Raw genomic sequence first — 22,465 nt, 5'->3', positions numbered from 1 at the left:
ATCTCACTCCCCTCCTCCCTGCCATGCTGTGCTTGCTGTGTCCTTACAGCTCCTTACATTGCTCAGCAGAGGCTCTTTTAAAAAAAATTTTAAGTAAAAGTGAGAAAAATAATTGCACAATAAATGACAAGAATTACCCCGAGTACAGAGAACTGTCAGATACTGCTCTTCCTGCAGGATTTACACAGCAAGCATTCATCTGATGATTCTTTCAGTTAAAGTAATATATAACATTTGTAATCTCATCTTTGAAATCACCCCCACGAGTCTGGTCCTTGGCTGTGCTTTGCTGCCTGCTTTATCTGGGAAGTTCTGGCTCAGTGGGTGTGCAACATGGTGTCCTTTTGATTATTTGTGTATGTTTGCTTTTAAAAAATTTGAATGCAGAAGCTTTAGAATGTCTTGGCTCGTTGTGAAAATGAAATTGGCAATAACATTGTTTAATAAATTTGGGAGACTTTCAAAGCTCTTCATATTGGTATTGCAGATTTCAGTTATTCAAAGTGTAGCTGGGTACCTATCAGGCACTGCACATACGTTAATTTTGGAAATAAGCTCATTTTAAGATATTGTTTTCAATGCAGCCAAGTTCCTGTTTTCTTACAGAAAATCATGATGAAAGTCCCAAAGCATTCCATGAGATATAAATGGACTTGGCATATAGCTATTTTCTTGTGATGTCCAATCCAAGTTCCTGTTAGATTTAAAAGAGTTTTGATCACAGATAGTTGTGTGCTGTTTACCTGCATATCTCAAGAAGCCTCTTACTCTAGTGATTTGGTTAAAATTCAGGTCTATTTTTTTCCACTGATTTACAGACTGTATTTTTAGCAAGTCAGTCCTTGAAGGCAAAATTGATGGATCTTTCAAAATAATATTTGTTGGCATCAGCTTCTGAAAACTGCAGTAGTTGGTGGAGATCCACTGCTGGTATCTGGTTTAAGATCTGATTTTTTCTTCTGCTCTGTAAACTATTGTGCACAATTTAGTATTAGTTCAGACCTAGTGGTGATGACTGGACAAAGAGTGTAAATAGGTCAGGCTTTTAAAGCATGTCTGCAGTTGCTCTGCCTTTGGGTCAAGTTGTGCAGAAATTGGCTTTGTCCCATGCAAAATGCTGGGGAGATTTCTCAGCCCAAACAAAGAATATGCTGGATGTGACTTTTCGTGTTGCTGTTGTGAGACAGAGGCCAAGAGGCAGATGTGAATGGTGTATCAGAAGGTCAAATATGTTACCAGCTGGCTCAGTTAATTGTTTTTTGTGAATGTAAGAGTTGAAATACAATATTGTCCTTTCATACTGTGGAACTCTTAGTATTTTAAATGCCACATTCATTGTCTTAATGGTCAACAATGAATCTGTGGTGCTTGCTATTTTTACCTTTGAGGTGTTAGAGTGAACATGTTTTTCCAAGCATTGGTGCTGTAAACAAAGCATTGCTGTTTGTTACCTGTGGGTAAAACTGCATTAGTGGGGAGATGTTTTGGGTACTGTTCTTTGCTGCATCACCTGGGAGCACTGGTGGCAGCAGCAGGTTATTGTTCTTTCCCAAGGGAATGCTCAGTATTTCGAGGGCCTGTCTTCAGGGTCAGCATCTCTGCTTTCCTGATTGTTTATATTTCTATTTGGGTGCTCAGATGGGAGGAGGACAAGGAGCAGCAGAGAGCTTTGCAGGGCTTACATGTGAGAGGGAGTAGGTGGCTCATGGGTCACTTTTGCAGCATTGAAATCAGTGATTCACAGGTGTTTGCAGGTGAACACATTTGCTTTGCTGTCTTTTATTGCTTTTGTCTGCCGGTTATTTCCTAGTACCTGTCTGCAAATGTTGTCTCATCAGTCATGTAGCTTCCATCCTTTTCCACTTTCTTCCTCCTAGAAGCTCCTCACTCCACTCAGTCTGTTCCCAGCCTCCTGGACACAGTTCATGCCCATCCCAGGCACTATAAATGGGAAACAGGAGCTGGTAATAAAAGACAGTGAAGAAAGGTTTTTTATTATTTCCAACCTTGTTCTTTTTCATTTAGTAGGAACTATGTATACATGCACACAGAGGGCATATATATGTATATATTAAAAATATATCTATGATAATCAGTGAATGCTCTTGCTTAGCCTGGAAATTGTTCTCCTTACAGTTTTACCAACAACAATAACTGACTTAACGTTGAAGTCTTTGAAATTATATGACTTCAAAATGCCATATTCAAAACCGTCTCAAGGTCTTAGGAACTTTAATTTCATGGCATTTACTGTTTCAATATGCTCTTGAAGGATATGGCAGGCAGGCACTGGAGTTTCAAAGTCCCTTTTTCTTTAAGTTTCATGTGAAGACCTTTGTGACTCCGATTTCTAAAACTCTGCACCATGCATCTAGATGGCAAGCAATACAACAGAATGATATGTTTTCAAAAGTGTTACGTTTTTAAAGCATAATCAATTGATTATCATCTATTTTGGTAGTCATTTTAATCCAATTATACGTATTTTTTCATTTTAATCTTTGGCATTCATTATTGAAAACTTAGAGCATTGCTTGTAGCCATGAAAAATTAGATCGAGTACACCCTGCCCTACTTAAACTGTATATTAGCAAAGCTACTTTTTCCTTGAGAAATATTCTTTTTCACAGCTGACTATGACTTCCCAGGTGCTTAGGAAAAAACCCTCCCTAATTGATAACCAAAAATTAATCATAGTCGGATACTTCCAGTTTGCATTCAAATAAGGTATTTCTCTGTCTAAATAAGCTTCCTTTACTTGATTATTCATATTGTAGTTCAAAATGTTTAAAAATGAAAGACAGAGTTGGATGAAATGTAGACTACTTAATACAGTGTGTATTTAATATAAAAGTTATGCATTATTCATTTTTGCAATTTGAATAACTTTGAATTTAGCATCCCTGTTCTTCATCTTTTCCTTTGATGAACAATTAATTATTAAAATATAATATTGTCAGCATATGGCACAAAAATCCTTGAAAGTGTAAAATGAGCTTCCTTCTCCTGCCATCCTTTGATAAAGGGATACCATATTTGTGGATTTGCAGAGCCTTTATCCAGCATCCTAAGTGATTCCATCATTGTAATTAAAAGATTACAAAAGTTAGAAATAGTTAAATTGTTAATTTTAACTGCAACATTTTTTTTTTTTTAAATTTGAGAGGAAAACACTTTAAAATGTGCCTCTGCCTCCCAGCTCTTTCATGTGCAGTCACTGGCTGTTAGTGCAGGGGATGTATTCAGACACTCTTTGGGATTTATCATGGCCCACTGTATGCTGAGTGCTGATACAGAGAGACAGCTCTGAAATAGGAATCCAGTGTCAAGGTTTGTGTAGTGCATTTGGAAATCAAGTCCTGTGCCTGAGTTTCTAGTTTTTCTAACCAAGTTTTTCTGCATAAAAATGAGCCAATCAAATTAAATGCGACCTTTTGCTGTGATTATGACTTCTTGATTAGAATCTCTTTGAACTTTGGTCAATCACATATATTATAGTATTTATAATTTAAGCATACTTTTTCTCACAGAGGTATGCTATGATGAGGAAAAAATGTGGATTGTTATTTGTTTATTTCCTTTTTGGAGATGCAGATATAGTCAAAATCTACTTGGATTAGAAGGAAAAGAATTGTTCACCAAGAGTTTGCAGTAGTGCCTTGACTTTAATAGAATTACTCATGTTTTGGAATGCTAAAAGCTATGAAAACATCACAGACCTGTTGATATTGTGCAGAAAATAGAAGATACGTGAAGTGTATGTATCATTGGCATCGTGCAGCAGCAGTGAAATCCCCCAATTATCAGACTGCTGCTAAGAGGCTTAGGCAACTCCTGATTTGATCAAGACTTATAGAAGACTGTGGGATGCTGTGGAAGTGAATTCTGCAGACTTCATCCCATTTGGAAGACGTGTGTCAATCACCAGCCCACCTGCTTCTCCCTTCTGTTGGGGCAGGAGGGGGTGGTGGTGGGTTTGCTCAGCAGCTCTGGTGAGACAGAAAAAAGACTTCCCTCAGCCCAAGTGTGGGCTCCTGTTTGAGGCATGCAGGATACTGAAAGTAAGGAATAGAGATGTCCAGGAGAGCCCCTCATGTCAGCCTGCCCGAGGCAGTGAGCACCTTTGCACTGAGGCTGAGAGGGCGCTTCAGCCTCTGAGTCAACATGGATTGCAGAGGATTAATGCTCAGGGATGGCAGGGAAATTGCCTTACCTGCAGCTGTTCCCTCCTTTTGTTTGTTTCTTTTTCTTCACTGGCGTTAAATATTACCAGCTTGTCACTGTTACTTGCAGGTGAATGCTTCCAGTGCTTAGGTCTGCATTTCAGGCTGTCCAAGGAGATTCTCAGAGAAAAAAAGGTTTGTCCCCAGACTGCTGGACCCTGGGAAGGACTTGCTTGGATTTGGGAGAAGGGGCAGCAGTTCTGCCTGCGAGACCTATTTGTGGTGGAGTGCTGGCTGTGTCTGGCAGCACCCTGGCAGTGCCAGCCTGCGTGGGTGCAGGCAGGCCTGAACAACTGCTTGGATGTTGCTTTGAGCACCACGTTGAACTTCAGCAGTGTCCTGTGTCCCTGCTCCTCAGCCCAGCTGCCTGGCAGCTCCCAGGGAAGTTTGGCTGAGCAGCATGGCTCTGCCTCCTCCATCTGAGCAATCCACTGAGGGTTTGACTCTGCTCCTGCATCCCTTTCTGCTGCTGGCAGAGATGGGACAGATGCAGTGCCTGGTGTGCTCTGGTCAGGCAGCAGCAAACAGGACCTGGCTGTGTCCCACTGGGTCCTGTCCTGCTGCCATCAGGCTGGAGAGGCACTGAGTACAGGAACCACTGACTACAGCGTTATTTCTGTACTGACATAAACCAGTGGGGTAGCAAGTGCACTTCACACCTGCACACGTTCAGATTAGGAGGGTGTGTGTTTGGGATGGGGCTGACTAACATTTTGGCTGCTCTTTTAATAAACCACACGTCAGCTCTTACAGAGGGTTTCCATTTTTCATTACATATATGATAAAATATGTTGTTGCCATTACACCTTGTTAGGCTGCCTAGCGATGTGATGTCTGTTTTAAAGACACATTAAAAAAAAGTGTAATCCTGCTTGTCAATCTTCCCTGCAGAGAAGGAGACCTTTCTGGATCCCTTTGTGCTGAGGGAACTTCTGCCAACGTCTCTGGGGAGCTACTACCGCTACACAGGGTCCCTGACTACTCCTCCCTGCAGCGAGATCGTGGAGTGGATCGTGTTTAGGAAGCCTGTGCCCATTTCTTACCACCAGGTGTGTTTGTTTGGTCAGTGAAGCCCACCCCTTCATTTGCCCTCCTTAAGACAGTGTTTTCAGAACCAGCCAGTTTAATTTGGAGAACACAAATGTTTCTGTTGACAAAAAAAGGAAGTGTTGGTGATTTTTTTATTCTCTAAAGTAATATTGTTTCTGAACAGGAGCCATCAGTCTTGAGAAGACAGTACAACATGAAACCCAGCTTCCTTTCAGTGATTTATTTCATATTGTTTTTGTTAAGATTAAATTAAGCTAGGGTGTAAATAGTTACATAGAGTTCCCTTTTATTCTTTTTAATTGAAACTTTCTTTTCCAAGTAAAGTGAGTGATTTCAGTTCTGCTCAGATTTAGTAATTTGAACTAATTACATTAGAAAAGACATCTTTCCATTAATTCTCCATGCTTAACTGTTTTTGTAACACAGTAAAGCTGCCATTATGTGCTCAGCTAGCTGGTGCACAAATCTTTAAAATTAGCACATAGCAGCTTTTAATGTAAATAGACACAATGTCTGGAGTTTGAAGAATTGTTCTGATAAGGCAATGTCTAGATGAAGTCAAATGTTTGACGGTTCAGTGTATTTTGACAATGTCAGAGTGTGGTCTTTAGAAAGCCAACCTGCTGGATTTAGACTTGCCTCTTATTCCTCTGTTATAATCCACTGAAAAAAATGTTTTTGCATTACTAATTCTGTGATGTGCGCATGAACATTTCAGTGGGTGATCCTGACTGACAGATGTTGTTCTCAAAGGTTTCAGAAGTACAGAAGGCACTTGCCATACCCCTGCTCCAGGCTTTTTTCCTGTTTTCTAAATCTCAATGCAAGAATCTCCTATAGATTCTTTCATCTTTTTTTGACAGTCTGTGTTCAAAACCACTTGCAGTGCTTCAGCTGAGGCCCTCCAGAGGCTGAGGGCCACGTCAGGATTCATGTGTCAGCCCCCCATCCTGGTGTTATTTTGCTGTTTCACAAAAGTGTGACGGTGCTGCCTGTGTTCAGCTCCTGGTCAGCAGGAACCCTTTTGCTGGAGGCTTTCCCTGGAGCTCTGTGGCAGTGCTGAGCACACTGTGCCCCCAGGCAGCCCCAGTTCTGGCTGGAGCCTGGGACTCTGCACATGGTCCTGCTTGAATCAGACCCCTTGTTTTTTTTCAGGCTATTTCTCTGATTGTCGAGATCATTTTGAATTCTGTCCTTGACTGCAGGATACTTGCAATCCCTTGTAGCTTTTCACTACATCAATAAGTTTACTGTTTATTATTTGGTGGCTGCAAGGCCTGGCCCATGCTCAGTTTTATACCCTGTGTGCACATCAGGTGGGTCGCGACTTCTTTTTTCTTTTTTAACAAATGCGAATAAAATGGTAAATATCAATTTCAGCCGTCGGTGTAAAGGTACTTTATCCTGGCATAGCTCCTTTCCTGTGCTGTACAGAAGCAACTGTTCCAAATCAGGCCTTTAAAATTTGGCATTGTGCTGCTCTGTGCATGTGCATGTGGTTGAAGGGCTGGGAATTCTGTGTGTAGACAGACTTTCATTGATACTACAACACATGTGGAATAAATAGTAGCACTCCCCCCTCCCCAGTAGCTCTAGATATGTGTGTTTCAAGAGCCTGACACCCTGCCACTGCTATGATTATTATTTGTTCCTCTAACAGAAACAGTGTAACATAATCCATTGCCATAGTTTAACCTTCTTTATCACAAACCCCATGAAGCAGCCTGTAATCCCAGGGGATGACAGTGATACTGTTTAAGCTTTGTTGCTGTTCCAATTAAATTCCTGCTTTTGTGCAAAATACCTTGCTGGAAAAAGGACAGTAGTGAAGTGGCCCATTTGTGGAGGCTTCTCTATTTTATTTGCAGTCCTCCATCATCATCATCTTCCCTGATAATTAGACAACAAACCAGGACAAGCTGTGTCACCCTGTGGCTGCATTGTAAAGCTAAGTGCATTCAATGACCCAAAGCATGGCATTATCTCTCGTAATGCATACCTCAGAGTAGCTCATTGTGCTCACAACAGTTTCAGTATTTTTAATTGCCATTTGTATATCCAGCCCTTAGAAAACTACACATCAGGCTTTAATGGTTTGTAATTGCATGACTCAGAGTTTTAGATCAGGTTTCCCTGTATCTACAATAGTCTTACAAGAGCTTTTAATTTCTTCTTCTGAACAGGAGCTCTTGTACTCCTTGAAGAGCATCAATGTAGCTCCTTGACTGCAGATCTTAGAATATTTTTTTTCCTGGCAGCTATAGATAAATTAATTTCTCATTTGTCGTAGATAATATTTTTATAGTGAAAGTGATATTGAAATGGCTTATATATACTTCAACACATAAAAAGTGGAAGGTTAAAAATCATGTTTGAATTGACAGTTGTTAAAATGCAATTATACCTCCCCAAGGTAGCATGGCAGAAGAAAATATTTTAAAAGTTCTCTCTGAAAGTTTAAAAATTCAATTAATGTCACAGATGTCTAAGCCTAGAGACTTGACTTCAGAAGAGGAGTTACTACCCGAGTTCTTGCACTTTTATAAAGTCACCTTAAGCCCTGTTAGCTGGCTTCATCAAAACTGCTTCCAGTGCATGAAGTGCAAAAGGTATGTAAATAAGCCCAAGAGTTTTGATCTGTGCTTTAATAGAAGGGTGCAGCAGGATCATCTGTTGTGGGGTTTTTTTAAAGACAAAAGTGTAAGTCAGTGCTTTCACCCCTTTTTTAATCCATCCTCCTATGCTGTTGAGGGCGTCCTGCTAATAATTAGGAAATGGTTTTTGAAATTTTTCAAGTTGTTTCTTTAAAAGAATCAGAAACAGAATTGTGTTGAGAACCTCAGAATAAGGCATTCACATAAAATACAGGAGGAAATAAGAAGGACAATTCAAATCCCAGCATCCATGCCTGGAAGTGGTACCTCAGCTCTGGAAGCAGCACCTGGGCTCTGGAAGCAGCACCTGAGCTCTGGAAGTGGCACCTGAGCTCTGAAAGTGGCACCTGAGCTCCCTGCCTGTGATGGGAACTGGTCACTGGTGGTCACCCCTCCCTGCTCATCCCCTGCTGTCCCTCTGCTGAAGGGGGCTCAGATTACTGGTTTGAGAGGAAAGTAAAGAATGGTAGTGGGTGCCTCATGAGTCAGTGGGTGATGCTCAACTGCTCTGTTGCTTCTTTGATTATTTTTATCAGCTTTATACACTGAGGCCACCATGATAATTCTTCCAGTTTTAAAATTTGGGGCTCACATGCTTCTCCAGAGCTTTTAGAGCAGACACACTTAATGAAAAGTGTGTGAGTTTCAGTGATTAAGCTGTCATTAAGCTATGAATGTTACTCAAGTCCCTTTTTGAATTCCTGGGCCAGATTCTGTGCTCCCCAAATCCATACTATCTATATGTGTAACTGATGTGATGCAAACAATATCAGGATTGATTCCTTCTCTGCTCTGTCTTGCTCAGTCTTTCCAGCAGTGACATAACTAATTCTGGTTTTTGTCCTGAATGATAACAAGGTAACAGTAAATGCCGTACCTACCTTGATAACTGGGAGAAAAACATTAGCTGAAAATATTTTCTCCTTAGTTTGCTAGAATTTTTTTTTTCTAAGAAACACTAAGATACGAAGCAACAGAAAAGTTTTTCAATTACAGTCCTTTCTTACAGGTTAATACATTTTCTTATAAATAGCTCAGATCTGAATCCAACAGAAGAACTTATTCCCAGAGGAGTGTATGCTAGCTGTGCCTAAAAGTGCTGCACGAGCTGTCTGTGGAGCTTAGCCTGGCAGCTAAACTTGGTAAGGTATTCAGAGATAAGGAGGTATTGCCTTATCCAGGAGAAAGCTCTCGGTGTGGAATGACCTGGAAGCGCTTTCTGATGCAGTACTGTGAAACAAAGCCATGCCAGCAGTGAGGAGGGTTTGGCAAGGCTGTGTCACACACAAAAGGGATCTTAAGGGCAAATGTTTCTTTGCCAATGACAGATGTCCACAGGTTCTAGAAGGCCTTCTCCCATGTTGGGCAGGATAAGCTCTGTGCTGAGATAAGGTGGTTGGCAATAATTTCAGTGGGCAGTCTGACTTCCCATGTGCTTTTATCAGTCTTGGCATCAACATTTTACTTCCTTGCATTTTGCTGTCTTATCAGCCACCCGGATTTCACCACATTGTTTTTCTAATTACCATCTCTTCTCTCCCCTGCCATGATGGCTGCCATCAGCTGGAGGCATTTTACTCCATCTTCACCACTGAGCAGCAGGACCATGTCAAGTCTGTGGAGTACCTGAGGAATAACTTCCGACCAGAGCAAAGGCTGAACAACAGGAAGGTATCCAAGTCTGCTGTGAAGGATGCTTGGAACCAAGATATGACAGACATGTTGGAAAATCCACTTGGTACAGAAGCTTCCAAAGGTAGATTATACTTTATAATTTTACACCTGACAAATAGAAGAATTTTTTTCTGTCTACTTTGTTATCAAATGGTATTAAGAGCAGCTGTGAGCTACCAAAGAAATAATGCAGGTTGTGCAGGCATTCCTTGTCAGTAAGTGTCAATAAATTAACTAATTCTGCTTATGCTTCAGATACCTGTACAAGGTACCATGACAATACAATATGTGGGTCTCAGAGCCACAAAATATGAATCTCAAACTGGCAATGTCCCTGGTTCTGCCAACTGGCTTTAGGGCTGTGGAGATACCAGACAAAAAGGGAAAACCAAAGGGCCAAGGTCAAAGGAAAAATTTCAGCCCCATTAGCACTGAGGCATTGGGTGTTTGAATGGAAATAAAGTGTCCAGATGTGGTTATGGGATTCATTTCTCCAGTAACAAGACTTCTGAAAAACTGCCAACCTTTTAATTCAGCGTTTGTATCACTCTGTTGGTAATGGTGACAGGAGGAAAATAATCTCTTCCTTTTAGGCAGGTGATTTTCTAATGTCTTGCTGAACTGTTTCATGTGCCTTTTTGTAGAGCAGCTGGTGCTTGCTTCTGTCAGACACCAGATAATGAGCTGGAGGGAGGTTCCTGTCGCACTGGCACAGGCAGCCCTGGCTACAGGAGCACATCAGAAATTCTGAGAGAAATGTGTTCTCGATAAAATAAGACTAGAAATAAATATCATTTACTACTTTTATTTGCCTCTATTTTACTGACTGGTGTTATTTATAGGTAGGAGAAATCACATGTACTTTCCAGTCTTCAGTCTTGCGAAGTGCTTGGTGCTTAACCAGTAGAGGTAAAGAAGAGAGGGGCAGTTTGCCAGAAGGAAACAGCTAAGCAGATTTACAGGCTTCCCTTTTTTACCTGGCATTTTCACCTGGCCAGGCACAGAAAGTGCAGATTTTAGAGGATGTGAATCATGAAAACAGCTGCGTTCAGCAGCCTCACCTTCCCAAGAGAGTGCTGGGAGAGTGTATTTCTCAGGGCTCATTATTCTCTGAGCATGCTTATTTATATATATATATATAATATACACGTACACAAACCTCATGTACCAGGCAGACTTGGGACAGAGAATTTACATCAGAAGTGAGAAGGAGATCTTGGGAATGAAGAAACTCTGCTACGCTCGGATGCTCTGGCCTGTAGTTTTCAATCAGTGTTGTAACAGCAACATGTGTCAGTAATTTCTTCAGTTATATCCTCGGTACATATTATTTACCCAGAACAGTGATGAAAGTTAATGAGTTACATTATGCTAAAAGTGACAGAACTGACTCGTTTTTATTTTGAGTGCAGCCAAGGTACCTCTGATATAACATTCAAGGAGATTTAACTGCTTTGGCCACATGCCTGCATATTCCTCACCTCACTGGATTGTTTGTAGGATTATAAAGAATCTTGGGGTGGTTTTTACCACCACAGTAAATGACTGAAACCTACAATTTTGTTAGAGCATTACAAACACTAAGGTCTGTAGTTAATGGGCTGATCTTAATTTGGAGCTGTCAAGAACAAAAGAGCACCTTGAATGACCAGAAGGATTCACCATGACTTTGATCTTTAAGAACCAAGCACACCTGGCTTAGTTGTCATGAGTCCACAGGAGCAAGGGACCAGCACTACTATTAGTCCATGTTTATGTGGTCTGGTTCTTGGGGACTGGTTTCCTGAGCAGGTTCTCTGTGGGTCCTCTGCCATTATGTTCAAGTACCTTAATGCTCTGTATTTATGTCTGCCTGGGAATTTGAATTTGTGACATGAGAGACCCTCAGGTGGGGAACATGCATTTCCCATGGTCTGACAACATTCATCATGCCATTTAATAGTAGGGATGAGGCTGGAGTTGCTGATTTCTTCCTCCCCTCAGCTTTTGCTCTAGGAGGCTATTGGCTGGGCAGCCAGTGGTTGTACCATCTCTGTTAACTTGTCACTTTTTGGGTTGTGTGCACACCAGGGGACACTGAAAATAGGTGCATTTTTTTTCAGAACTTAAGATAAATAGGTCGGCGCAGTGTTGCTAACACAAAATGTAGTATATCCTCCAAAGGTTACAGGGATGAGATATAGCTGTTCCAGAAATATAACAACATGGATGGTTCTGGCCCCTTTTTTGACAAAGGCGAGCAGCGATGATGTACCTGGTCCACTGCACATTCTGAACTACTGACATATAAATAAAATGAGTTGAAGTCATGATACTTGAGTGAAAGCAAAACCTGTTGTTTATTCAGCTAGTGAATATAGTACCACTTTATACAGTGTCATTCATGCAAAAGGACTGAGGAACAGAGTGCATGAAGTGCTTTCCAGCCAGACAGTCTTGCACAGAAGAGTGTAAGGTTAGCATTATAAATTTCTTTTATGCAGATTCTTCTGCATACCTCCTGGTTGCACCTCAGTGCTTTCCCCATTGCATTAGGCAATGTGACCAATGGCTGTCACATGGTGACTCCTGTCTGCCCTCCCTGTTCCTGATTTGTGTGTTGTAGGAAAGCCATGGTCACGAAAATGTATCTTTTAGTTGCTGCAAGGTGATATGGTTTGTGATGGTCTCCAGCTCTGCAGGGGAAGTTCGGGTATGTTTGTCGGCGTGAATTTTTGCAATTTGTTTCCTCTGTCACACTCTATTAAGTCTGTGGGCAGTATTGCTAATCTGGAAAACAGTGTAGCATTCATTATGTAAGCCTTTCTTATTTTGGAGGAAAATGTGCCCAGAACAATTTGCATAATGTTCAGAATAATTTTCAGAATTCCCTGGTGAATGGGGAATTTCAGATCAACACAAAGCAGTGGTCCATTGGCAAATGTGCCATCCTGAACAGTTTGGGACCAAAGGGCTCTCAGCTCTTTCTCTCAGCTATTAAAGCTATCTCAGGTCACAGAACTGTGACCAGTAGCATAGCCTGCAGATACACTGGAGGAAAACTTTCTCACTCTATACCAGCCCTCTGAGAATTTCTTAGCAAAGCCCCAGAAGTGGTGGCATTTGGTAAACAAAAGGTCTTCTGGGAAAGGCTGTTTTAGGTCAGTGCTCTTGTATACAGTTTGTTAACCAGTGTGAATGTTACCAGCCTTTTGCTTTGCAGTTACTCTCCTCTCCCTTCTCTTGTTTTAATTCAAACGAGGCAATGAAGAGAGGGGCATTGTTTTCCATCATCAGAATACAAGATGGTGAAATACTTCAGCTAATTTGAAATAGGACCAATTTTTCACTTAAAAGTGAAAACTCCAGATTTTTTTTTGTGTCAGAGTTTAACAAGAAGAGTTTTCCTTTATTCCATTATCTTATTGCTTCCTCCTATTGGCAAAAGCTGATTTAAAACAGGTCTCTTGAGGACTGTTTGTATTCCTGGAATAAAAGCATATGCATAAGACCTTTGCTGAATAAGAGCCCATGAGCTGAGCTTAATTTTTAAGTTGACCCTGGAGCTATTTCAAAAAACCATACAGATGATGTTTAAAGGATCTTATTTCTGAAATCCACCATCCAGGTTAAATACTGTTCAGCTATGTAATTGTAGCAACTGGTGGGTTGATAATAAACCTTTGCACAGTGATTCTTTTTAAGAAGATGAGACTTTCAGAGATCCAAACTATGCAGTGGATCATACTGCTAAATGAGGAATCATTTAACAAGAGGGCTCACCATGTTGCAATACTTATTTATGTAAAGTTTTGAAAAGTTAGAAGTTCTCTGTACAGGCATTCTAAGCCAAGAATGCATTTGTAAAGCATTAATCAGATACTGTAATTATCAGTGCCTGTGGCAGTGCCTGACTTTTTGGACAAGACAATCTCTGTTAAAAGTGCTTCCTTTCTTCTCTGGCCTGTCCTCTGTGGCTCAGGACTGTGTTTCTCTGTCACATCATATATTGTGATTGCTCCTGCAGCTCCTGGGCAGCTTTCAAGCACCTCTGGTAGAGGGATTGCTAATTATTTATTGCTTTAATAGTGTACATTGCTCTTCAGGAACAAACAGAATTCTTACATAAAGGTCCATCCAGTTCAAGGATCTGAGTCTGCAGGGAATTCTCACTACTTTCACATGTTGTCCCATCAAGCAGAGCTGTATTTACAAAACAATACCTGCTTTAGTGAAGGTGTGGGCATGGAAACTCAGGAGGAAAAGGTGTTTCATTTCCTTGTTTCAGGAAGTACCCCATGTGCAACAATACTTGCCCATTTTATTTTGCTGCTGATTACATCAAATGTTGTTTCTTTATGGTTTTTTTTAACACTCAAAGAAACCCTTTAACCTTTCTACTCATTAAATGTGCTGCATGCCTTGCAACACTTAAACAAGCATCCCATGTGAGGGGCTCTTGACATCAGAGTTTTCTTTCACAGATGCCTGATTACTTTCCCAAAGGTGTCTGATTACTCTTTGCTGGAGTCTCAAGCGATGCTGTTTCCCATCAGGGGGATTTCGCCTCGGAGTACCATCTGTAATTATGATCTTAGACTAAGTTAAATAATGAGCAGTCATAAATTCACTCCAGTAAAACTTAGCTTTGGACTCTAAATTAACAGCTGGGACATTTCTCTAGTACTGTGCAGGTGGTCATTTTCCTTACTGGTTTTTGTTATATGGTGGTAATTCACAGTTTGGAAGTCCTTTTAATTTAGTGCCACTAGAACATGGATAGAAGATATTTGGATTTTCCCCCCTGCAAGCCTTGTGCTGGAAGCATGGCTCAGGGAGGGGCCTGCAGCCAAAGGTACTGCACTCAAGCAAAGCAGTTTAGTTCTTATTCACCATTTCATGGCTCCTGGTGTCAGAAATGAGACTACAGCCTTCTGTAAAGGTGCTGCCTTTCTGCAGAGCATTGGAATGTCTCTCCCATGCAGCAGCATCCAAAGGATCAGAGATTCAGTGCACTGACATCAACACTTTGAGGCAGATAGTCTAGAGCATTGGCAGCAGTGTTTCTGAATGGGAACAAGTTATTTGTCTCATTTATAGCCTCTGTTATTACTCCCAGTAATTTGGTTTTGCTTTCTAAATGGCCATGTTTTATGAAAACTGTCTCAAAACAACTTTGCAGTCTCTTCATGCCCTCAGGTTCTCTCTGGGAGTCCAGAAGGAGTCTTAGGCAGAGAAGTTCTACTCTTGCAGAATGTCATTTTTATGGTTTAGTCAAACCTAAATTACTCAAAATACCTCATAGTAGTATGCAACATATCCAAAACAACAGCAAAGTGAAGGTGGATTTAAAATTATTCATTATTGAAAATTTAACTCAAGATGGCTAAATCAAAATTTAGCTATTTATTTTCTTTAGATATCACAAGGGGAATACAAATAAACAAGAACCTTTTTAAGTTAATTCACAGTAGTTTACCATTAGCATTGATTCTTTTTGTCCTTTGAAAGAATCTTGGAAGATTTCTTCGTGGATTAATAACTCCCTCATTTTCTTGGACAACTGGGCTTTTCCTATTTGCTTTTTGATTTCATTTTGCTATGGAAGTCATCATTTCCCAATTCTATTCCCCTTTAATCAGGTCAGCACCCTACTGGGTTTGGTGCAAATGAATTCATGTCTCATCATTAGGACTTCTGTTGGTGTAGCAGCCTGGCTTGGTCGCACTGGAGGGTGGTGACACTGTCCTGCCCATTGTTTGTCCCGCATCTTTTGCTGCAGACCTGTCTGTCTGCTACTGCCTTATTGCTCCAAGTAAAGGTGCTAGAGTCTCTTTTTGAGCCTCTAGTGGCTGCTGAATGCACATTTTAGGCAGAAATCAGTGTGTTCCTTCTACATATTTCATCCCTTCCACCTCAGCCCTGTCTTGCTCTGCAGCACTGCTGGGTCCTTGTGTGTGTCATGGAGAGTGTCCTGCAAAAGCAGGAAAGGACAGGCTTCTGCCTTCCAGACAGTTTCAGGTCAGGTGGAACACAAAGCTTTTCATTTAAAAAACGGACCCATTTTTGAGGGGGAATTAGATGCAAAAAGATGTGGTATTTAACCTTGACATAGACCTCATGCTTCCCCTGCAATGGCTCTGTTCTGTGGGGTTCTGTTTAATACTTGTAGTAACTTCTGTGTGGTTGTAATGTGAGGAGTGTGTGTGTCTGGGCCTGAATGTAGTGAACAATTTATCAATAGATTTATTAGTGAGCACTAAGTCACTCCTTAGACTTCTTCAGAGATTATAAAGGGTCCAAACCAACAGAGCAAGAGGAATTCAGTGTGAAAGAGTAGGTGAGGTTTGGGTTCACAGCTGCCACTAAAGCTGGAAGAGCTGAACTTGATGATTTATTCCATTTACACCTGGAGGGAATTCCTTTCTGCACTGCCTACCTGCTGGCCCAGCTGTTCAGCCCACAGAAGTACTAATTTTAGTTTGAACCATGAGTCCCTGCAGCTCATCCTTTAAAAAGCTTCCAGAAACTATGAAAGGAAAGCTGCTTTCCTAATCTGATTTTGGGCATCCCACAGGCATGTACTGGGAGGCTTTACCAGCCCTATTGCTCTATCCTTCCTCGCTCCCCAGGCCAAAGAGAACATTGGAAAGATCAGCTTGGCTAACAGAGCAAATATGTGTCCTTCTGGCAGGAATTCCTTCTTTCTCCCATTGATACTGTTTGTGCCCCTGAATGTGATCACACATGTGGCACAAACACACTGTGTAAATAAGGGCACAGGTGTACATTTGAAACACAAGTCACCCTCTGTGTGCACACATGGATGTGTGCAATACAAACACAAAACTTGCAGGGCGGGTCCTTGTTGGACATCAGTTTATCCCAGCATGGCATCTGATGGTCCATGCCTTTCAGTAAAACAGGATCTGTTGCTGTGATGCCATGGAAATTTAGGTGCTACAAAGCCATACAGTTATTAATCCAGATGCTGGTTGTGTGAACACTTTGGGAAATGGGCCAGCAACAGAGGGGCAAACCCCAGCTTGTGCAGATGCCCTCAGTCAGAGGGACCCGTGTGCCCATTTGCTCATGAGGTTATTTTGCAGAGCTCATAAAACAAGTGTGGGGTCTGTGCCTCACACCTCAACAACCCCATCTGTTTGAAGCATAGTGGAAGGTAAGAGCAGGGAAGATAAATAGTCTGTCTCCTAGCTACATTCTGCCTGTGGATTGAAGTAGATCAACACAAATATTTGTGTGTACAGCATGCTCCGGATCCTGCCAATGCCTGCTGGCAAAGTGCAGGCAAAGGTAAAGGAAAAATGTGTGCTACTCTTTAAAGCAATTATCCTTATGTATTAATAATGTCATTTGTAAGCACTCTGAGAAGTCAACAATGTATACTAAAGCAAAGCTGAAAAACTGCAAACATTTAGTAAAAGAAGAGGGAAAATGTTATAAGTATGCCTGTTAGCACTTTCTGATATACTAAAGCCTGTGTTGTCTGTGCATATGATCTTTATAGTTTATTTGTTATCCTTTGGGAGCACAGCCCTTGCTGAACTCTGGGATTGAATCTGACAGCCCAAAGCATGCTTTTGTTTATTATGGATTGGTGTCTCTTCCTGAGCACCTCCACTGAGTCACACCAGTTCAATGGAGCTGAATCTTCCCCTGTATCACTACCCCTACCATGGCACTGAAAGCAAGCGTGTTTTCTCATTGCAGCACAGCCCATACTTTTGCATTTCAGGGTTTATTTGAAGTTTGGAGGATCTAATAATGAGAAGGAATATATGTGTGTGTGTATGTAGGTATAGATGTAGTTGAAAGTATTTTCCTTCTCTTTTTCTGTTGGTGGCATTGCTTTTCTCTTGTCTGCAGTTGGGTTCCTGGGGGTGACAGGGCTGAGTGAACTTGGTGCAGTGTTTGGCAATAGCACAAGCACTGACCACAGCTTGCAGGCACTGGAATCATCTGGGATGCCTGTGGCTGAGTTGGGTGTCATTACAGCAGCAAGTGATGCATCTGTGCTGCAGGACTGGCCCTTCCAGCTCCTCCCCAGGGCTGGGGCAGAGGGGAAGGAAACACCCTCTCTCTCCCAAGAACTTGGCCACCAAATTGTTTGCCCGTTTGGTGAAGAAAGACATGAAACCCCCATACTGACCTCTCAGCTTCTCTTCTACTGAGTCTGGGGGAAGAAATGCCCCAACTATCTTCCTTTGTGCCCCTTCTTTGTAAGGGAGAGACACTGTTCCCTGCCACTCATTCTGTTGAATGAATCCTCCTGCATATCCAGAGTAGTAACAAGAAGAATTGAGGCCTCTCTCACCTTACAGCCAGGAGCTGCCTCCCAGAGCAAGACAGGACTCGTGTCCCTTTCTCTTAGTTACCACTGAGCAGTTCTGAGCCAGTAACATGCTATGGGCACATCCTGGTGCTGATGTTTCCCCTTCCATGTATGAATTGCCCTAGAAGATGCCCATGTCACCACAAGGGATTCAGGATCTCACTGTCACGTTGCTTTTCTGTGCTGAAAATTGTCAGGGCTTCAGCACACAACGTGTATCCCACGGCACCAAGGAGAGGAACAGCAGTTTTGCATTGCTGAGACATTCAGCAGGAGGTAGAGAGTGGGATTTTTCAAAGCAGGGCATAGCACAGCTAGAAATAACTGCCTTTAAAGTGGTGACATTTTTATGCATGGACAAGCTAACTTAGAACATTTTTAGAGGATTTTATAAATCCCACTGAGCCCAGTGCAACTAGATTCATCATATGAAGACCTGTTTTACAGGGAGAGAGTGTACAAGCCATAACTGAATACACATTTCTTGCACTCTCACAGAGTTTCCCTTAATAGGTCTTTTCATAACCACAGGTAGCATATGCAAAAAGAGTGATGAAACCCAGAAAGTTTGGCTTGTGTTGCGTTTCTGTCTTTGAAAGAGAACTACAGGCTGCTTTTAAGGAACAATATTAATTTTAAAAAGCTGCAATATTCTCTTACATACCACTTCTGCATTCATGGGTGTGTCTCAGTACCAGCAATTAATTTTTGCAAAGCACCAAGCCCCTTTTTTTGTCTTTCAGCTCACTGAAATGGAGCTGCCAGGAGCTTTTGGATTAAGCTTTATCAGGCTTTCAGTTAGGAAACCTCATGGAGGTTATGTAGCCAAATACAACATACAAATCAAATTATGGGAGAGATGAATGCAGAGTTGTTAAATTAATTTTGTTTGTTCCAGCCCACTGGAATGTTTTTAACATGAAGAAAATCATTCTCTGCTGTATGGCTGGCCTGCCCAGTGCTTATGAGTGTATCAGCATGCTGCATTCATCTGCCAGTAGCAAACAGGTTTTGTCCAGGCTTGAGTGAGCCCTGGAAGATGAGACCGGCCAAGATGCTGGATTCCCCCTGCCTTCCCCAGTGGGCTGATCTGCAGAGAAAAGCCTGGGTCAAGCTGCTGGGCAGCCCCACACATGGCCAGCAGCTGAGAGAGCCCCTCAGGCTGCCTGAGCTGGGTCAGAGGGGCTCCCTCCAGAAGCACCTGTGCTGTTCTGCCTCTTCAGGGCTCTTCCAGAAGGCAGCAGCTGCCTTGTTTGCCAGGTTCTCCCAGTTCAGGTCATCCCTGACAGGAAGGTGAGGGTGTTCTTTCCCTCCAGGAGGTCCAGGGCATGTCTGTGCCTACAGTGGGGCATGGCCATGGTACTGCAAAGGCTCTTGCCCGTTCAGTGCCTCTGAGATGTGGCCTGGGTGCCCCGATGTCACTATAGGACATGAAAGAACACAAGCACACACCACTGTTCTCAAGGTGAAGAAAAAAAGGCGGTTTATTTTCTGACTCTAAGATTTACAGTTTTCCAAAAGTGACAGCAGATTGGAGGGTGACAGCGACACCTCTCTGATGGCACTGGTCAAACCAACAGTCTATCAACTTTCTCTTCTTCCATAAAGGAATGCAAAACAATGAGTTATTTACAAAAGGTGTGTGAGAAAGTTCACTACGAGAATGTCAATATCAGAAGGTTTAGAAAATCTTAAAAAACCAGGGTGACACCCCAGCTGGGGGTTTCTGTCTCCACAAGTCTTGGCATGGGGCTGCCAGCCCAGGACACAGTGGCTTTGGTGTTCTGCCAGACCTGTGCAGGTATCTGCTCAGGATTGCACACACCACAGAAAGGCATCCTGAAAGCCCCCACAATATTTTAATATCCCTCAGGATCTGAATTTTAAACAGAGCATTAGTAATATTTTTTTCTAAAATTAGCTGAGATGCTATTTCAGTGTGGAATAATGCTGGTTGTTAGTTTTGGGTCTTACTTTTTTCCCAAGAAATCATGAATTCACAGGCTTTTCTTTTTTCTCATTAAGCCTGGTTTAGTTAAAAAAAAGGAAAAGAAAAGCTTGTGTTTCTCTTCAGTGTGTCCTGATTAAACTTCCCCTTCCCTGTCCCAACCATTTCCTGCATTTCTATCTCTTCTTCAGCTGCACATTTTGCAAAATCAGTAGAGGTCCTTTAGCCTGTGATTCTTTTAATCTTCTTTGAAAAACCCAAGGCACAGAGAGTATTGAAAGAAAAATTAGATCTCTGAGAAATGCCAGTTGTTTTATAGATGGTCAAATCATTGGACTTTTTTTCCTTGCCTTTCAGACATTCACTATGTTATTATGTATCACTTTAATTAAATCATCAAATTGAATTATTGAATCAAATGTTTCTTTATTCCATTGTGTCCTAAGCAGGTTTAGTTAAATTAATAAAACCATATGTTTCATTTTATAAAAAAAAATCTTTTTTCCCATTCATAAGCTGTTTAAAAAAATGCAGTTGAACAGAAAAGGTTGGTTAATACTAAATTACTCCAGGTTTTTCAGATACTACTCTGTGCCTTGGAGTAGATTGAGCCAAGTCATGAAAATTTTATAATATTTACTGAGAAATCAGAGTATTGTAAATTCAGCCTCATTTTAGCTGAATGTGAATGAAGCTTGTCCTCAGTGAAGTCATCAGGGTCACTCAGGTGATTCAAAGTGCTCATGACCTGCTTGGATCAGAGGGCAGGGGGGTGTCTCCTGGCTCTGAGTTTCTCTTTATCCTTGGGGATCCCCATTTCTCTGGCTGTTCCAGATGCCACCCAGGCTGGCTGCAGAGGGTGGCACAGAGCTGGGGACATGGCAGCCCCCTCTCCCTGGGCTAGCTTGGGGTCCTTGTGTGGAAAACTGGCCAGACACCACTCAGAGGGCTGCTGCAATTAAGGGGGATCTCTCTGTCTCTCAGGAAGGTTACCTGCTTGAATTATTTCTAAAACAATTTGATGCATGATTACTTTAAATATATAAATCTCTGCATGTCCTCCTGGAGGACAAGGACTGGGGAAGAGTTTTAGGTCTGGGTAGTGCTTCGCCCTGGCTCTGTCTCTGATGGGATTTGATTAGGTGGAGCAGGAAAGGCTGGCCTGGCATTTTGAAGTGTAATTCCGTGATGACAAAGGGTGTCAAAGAGGGCAGTTATGATTTATTGGTGCAGTTATCAATAAACAGTGATGTCAGGGAGAATTGATCTGACCATCTCAGCGGAAAGAGGTGAGCATGGAGAGGCATACCAGGATCAGGGAGCTCTGTAAATAGTGATAACAGAGGTGGCTTTTGGCTGTCCCATCTCATCCAGGTCTGGCCACCTTCATGCTGTGCTTTGAGGGACCAGGAGGGAGCCAGAGGGAAGCCATGGGGTGGCTTCTGACTTTGTGGCACTGACAGCAGCATGCTGCTTTAATCCCTTCAGCTTGGTGTAAATGGAAACTCACATACATTTATCCAATGCTTCCAGATACTGTAGGGTTTGTTTGTTTTGCTGGATCATCCTTCTGGGTTGAGCAGAAGGATCTACTGCAGAACTGCAGGATTGTCACCCCTCATGGCAAGAGCAAATATCAATGATATTTCCTGCCCAAGCATATTTCTGCAATTCATGTTGTCTTGCTCAGCTAGCTACAAAATGTGAGTTATAACTGCACAAAGGCATTTGACAGATATTTTTCTATTGTACTGGTAGTACTGGTGTTTAGAGCATTTAATCATTTTTATTTAAGAACTGTAGCTATTTCAGTAATATAACAGCAGTGCTGCTTGGCCAACCTGCAAGTCCAGGCAGAGGAATAGACATATTTCCCCTTCAGTGCTGCCAGGACTCTTTAGAAGTGAAGTAATGGCCAAATATACATGCAGTCACATACCTGCAGAGTGCAAACAAGCTCAATGTGTTGGCTTCAAGAGGAAAAGTCATACTGGGAAAAATAATTCTGCAAACAGTGTCAGCCTGATCGGCTGGGTGACACTTTGCCAGAAGAGACCAGCTCCTTTGCCACAGCACATGTGCTTAGGTATCATTGCAAGTGATTTTCCTTGGTTCAGGGTTTATACTGAGAAAGAGAATGAGAATGAGAGAATCTGCCCTGAATTGAGTATTTTAAACGTGATTTTTAAAGCTTGGGGAAAAAAATCTAAACTCCTTATAGCTGGGAAGAGGATGATGCAGTTTTCCCACAGCATGTGAGTGCCATCTAGTGTTGTGCATCCCCAGCTGGACCTTTCCATGGCAACTCCTTGAAAAGAGTTTCCTCAGCGCTGCCAGGGGACTCTGCACACCCCACTCCTCCAGGAGCCAGGATCATCTGTGCCTGGGCTTGGTCTGCCCTGCAGAATTTTGGGTTTGGTACTGCTGGAAGCAGAAGCCACGTTTGTTGGGGTTTTTTTTTCCCAGGGGTTAAGCTGTGCCTGTGCTGATGTCCCCACTGATTTAAGCATGGCTGAGAAGTGACTTGTGCTGCCTCCAGGCTGCAGGCAGGGTTAGGAAGGCAGGGCTGCCTGGGGGTTCCTCT

The 22,465-nt window shown here is 42.1% G+C and overlaps 1 protein-coding gene across 1 annotated transcript in view; it reads left to right on the top strand.

Annotated features, from left to right (window-relative positions):
* Window positions 1-22,465, top strand: part of PTPRG (protein tyrosine phosphatase receptor type G) — a 388,816-nt gene that overhangs the window by 287,769 nt on the left and 78,582 nt on the right. Inside the window, exons 7-8 of the mRNA XM_059479803.1 lie at window positions 5,115-5,272; window positions 9,491-9,683. Of these exons, the coding sequence (XP_059335786.1) occupies window positions 5,115-5,272; window positions 9,491-9,683 (351 nt within the window). The remainder of the gene's footprint in view (window positions 1-5,114; window positions 5,273-9,490; window positions 9,684-22,465) is intronic.

The sequence above is a fragment of the Ammospiza nelsoni genome, chromosome 11 (assembly GCF_027579445.1).
Source record: "Ammospiza nelsoni isolate bAmmNel1 chromosome 11, bAmmNel1.pri, whole genome shotgun sequence".
NCBI classification, from domain to species: Eukaryota; Metazoa; Chordata; class Aves; order Passeriformes; family Passerellidae; genus Ammospiza; species Ammospiza nelsoni.
The sequence above is the reverse complement of the archived record's forward strand: the minus strand, read 5'-3'. Positions and strand labels throughout refer to the sequence as shown.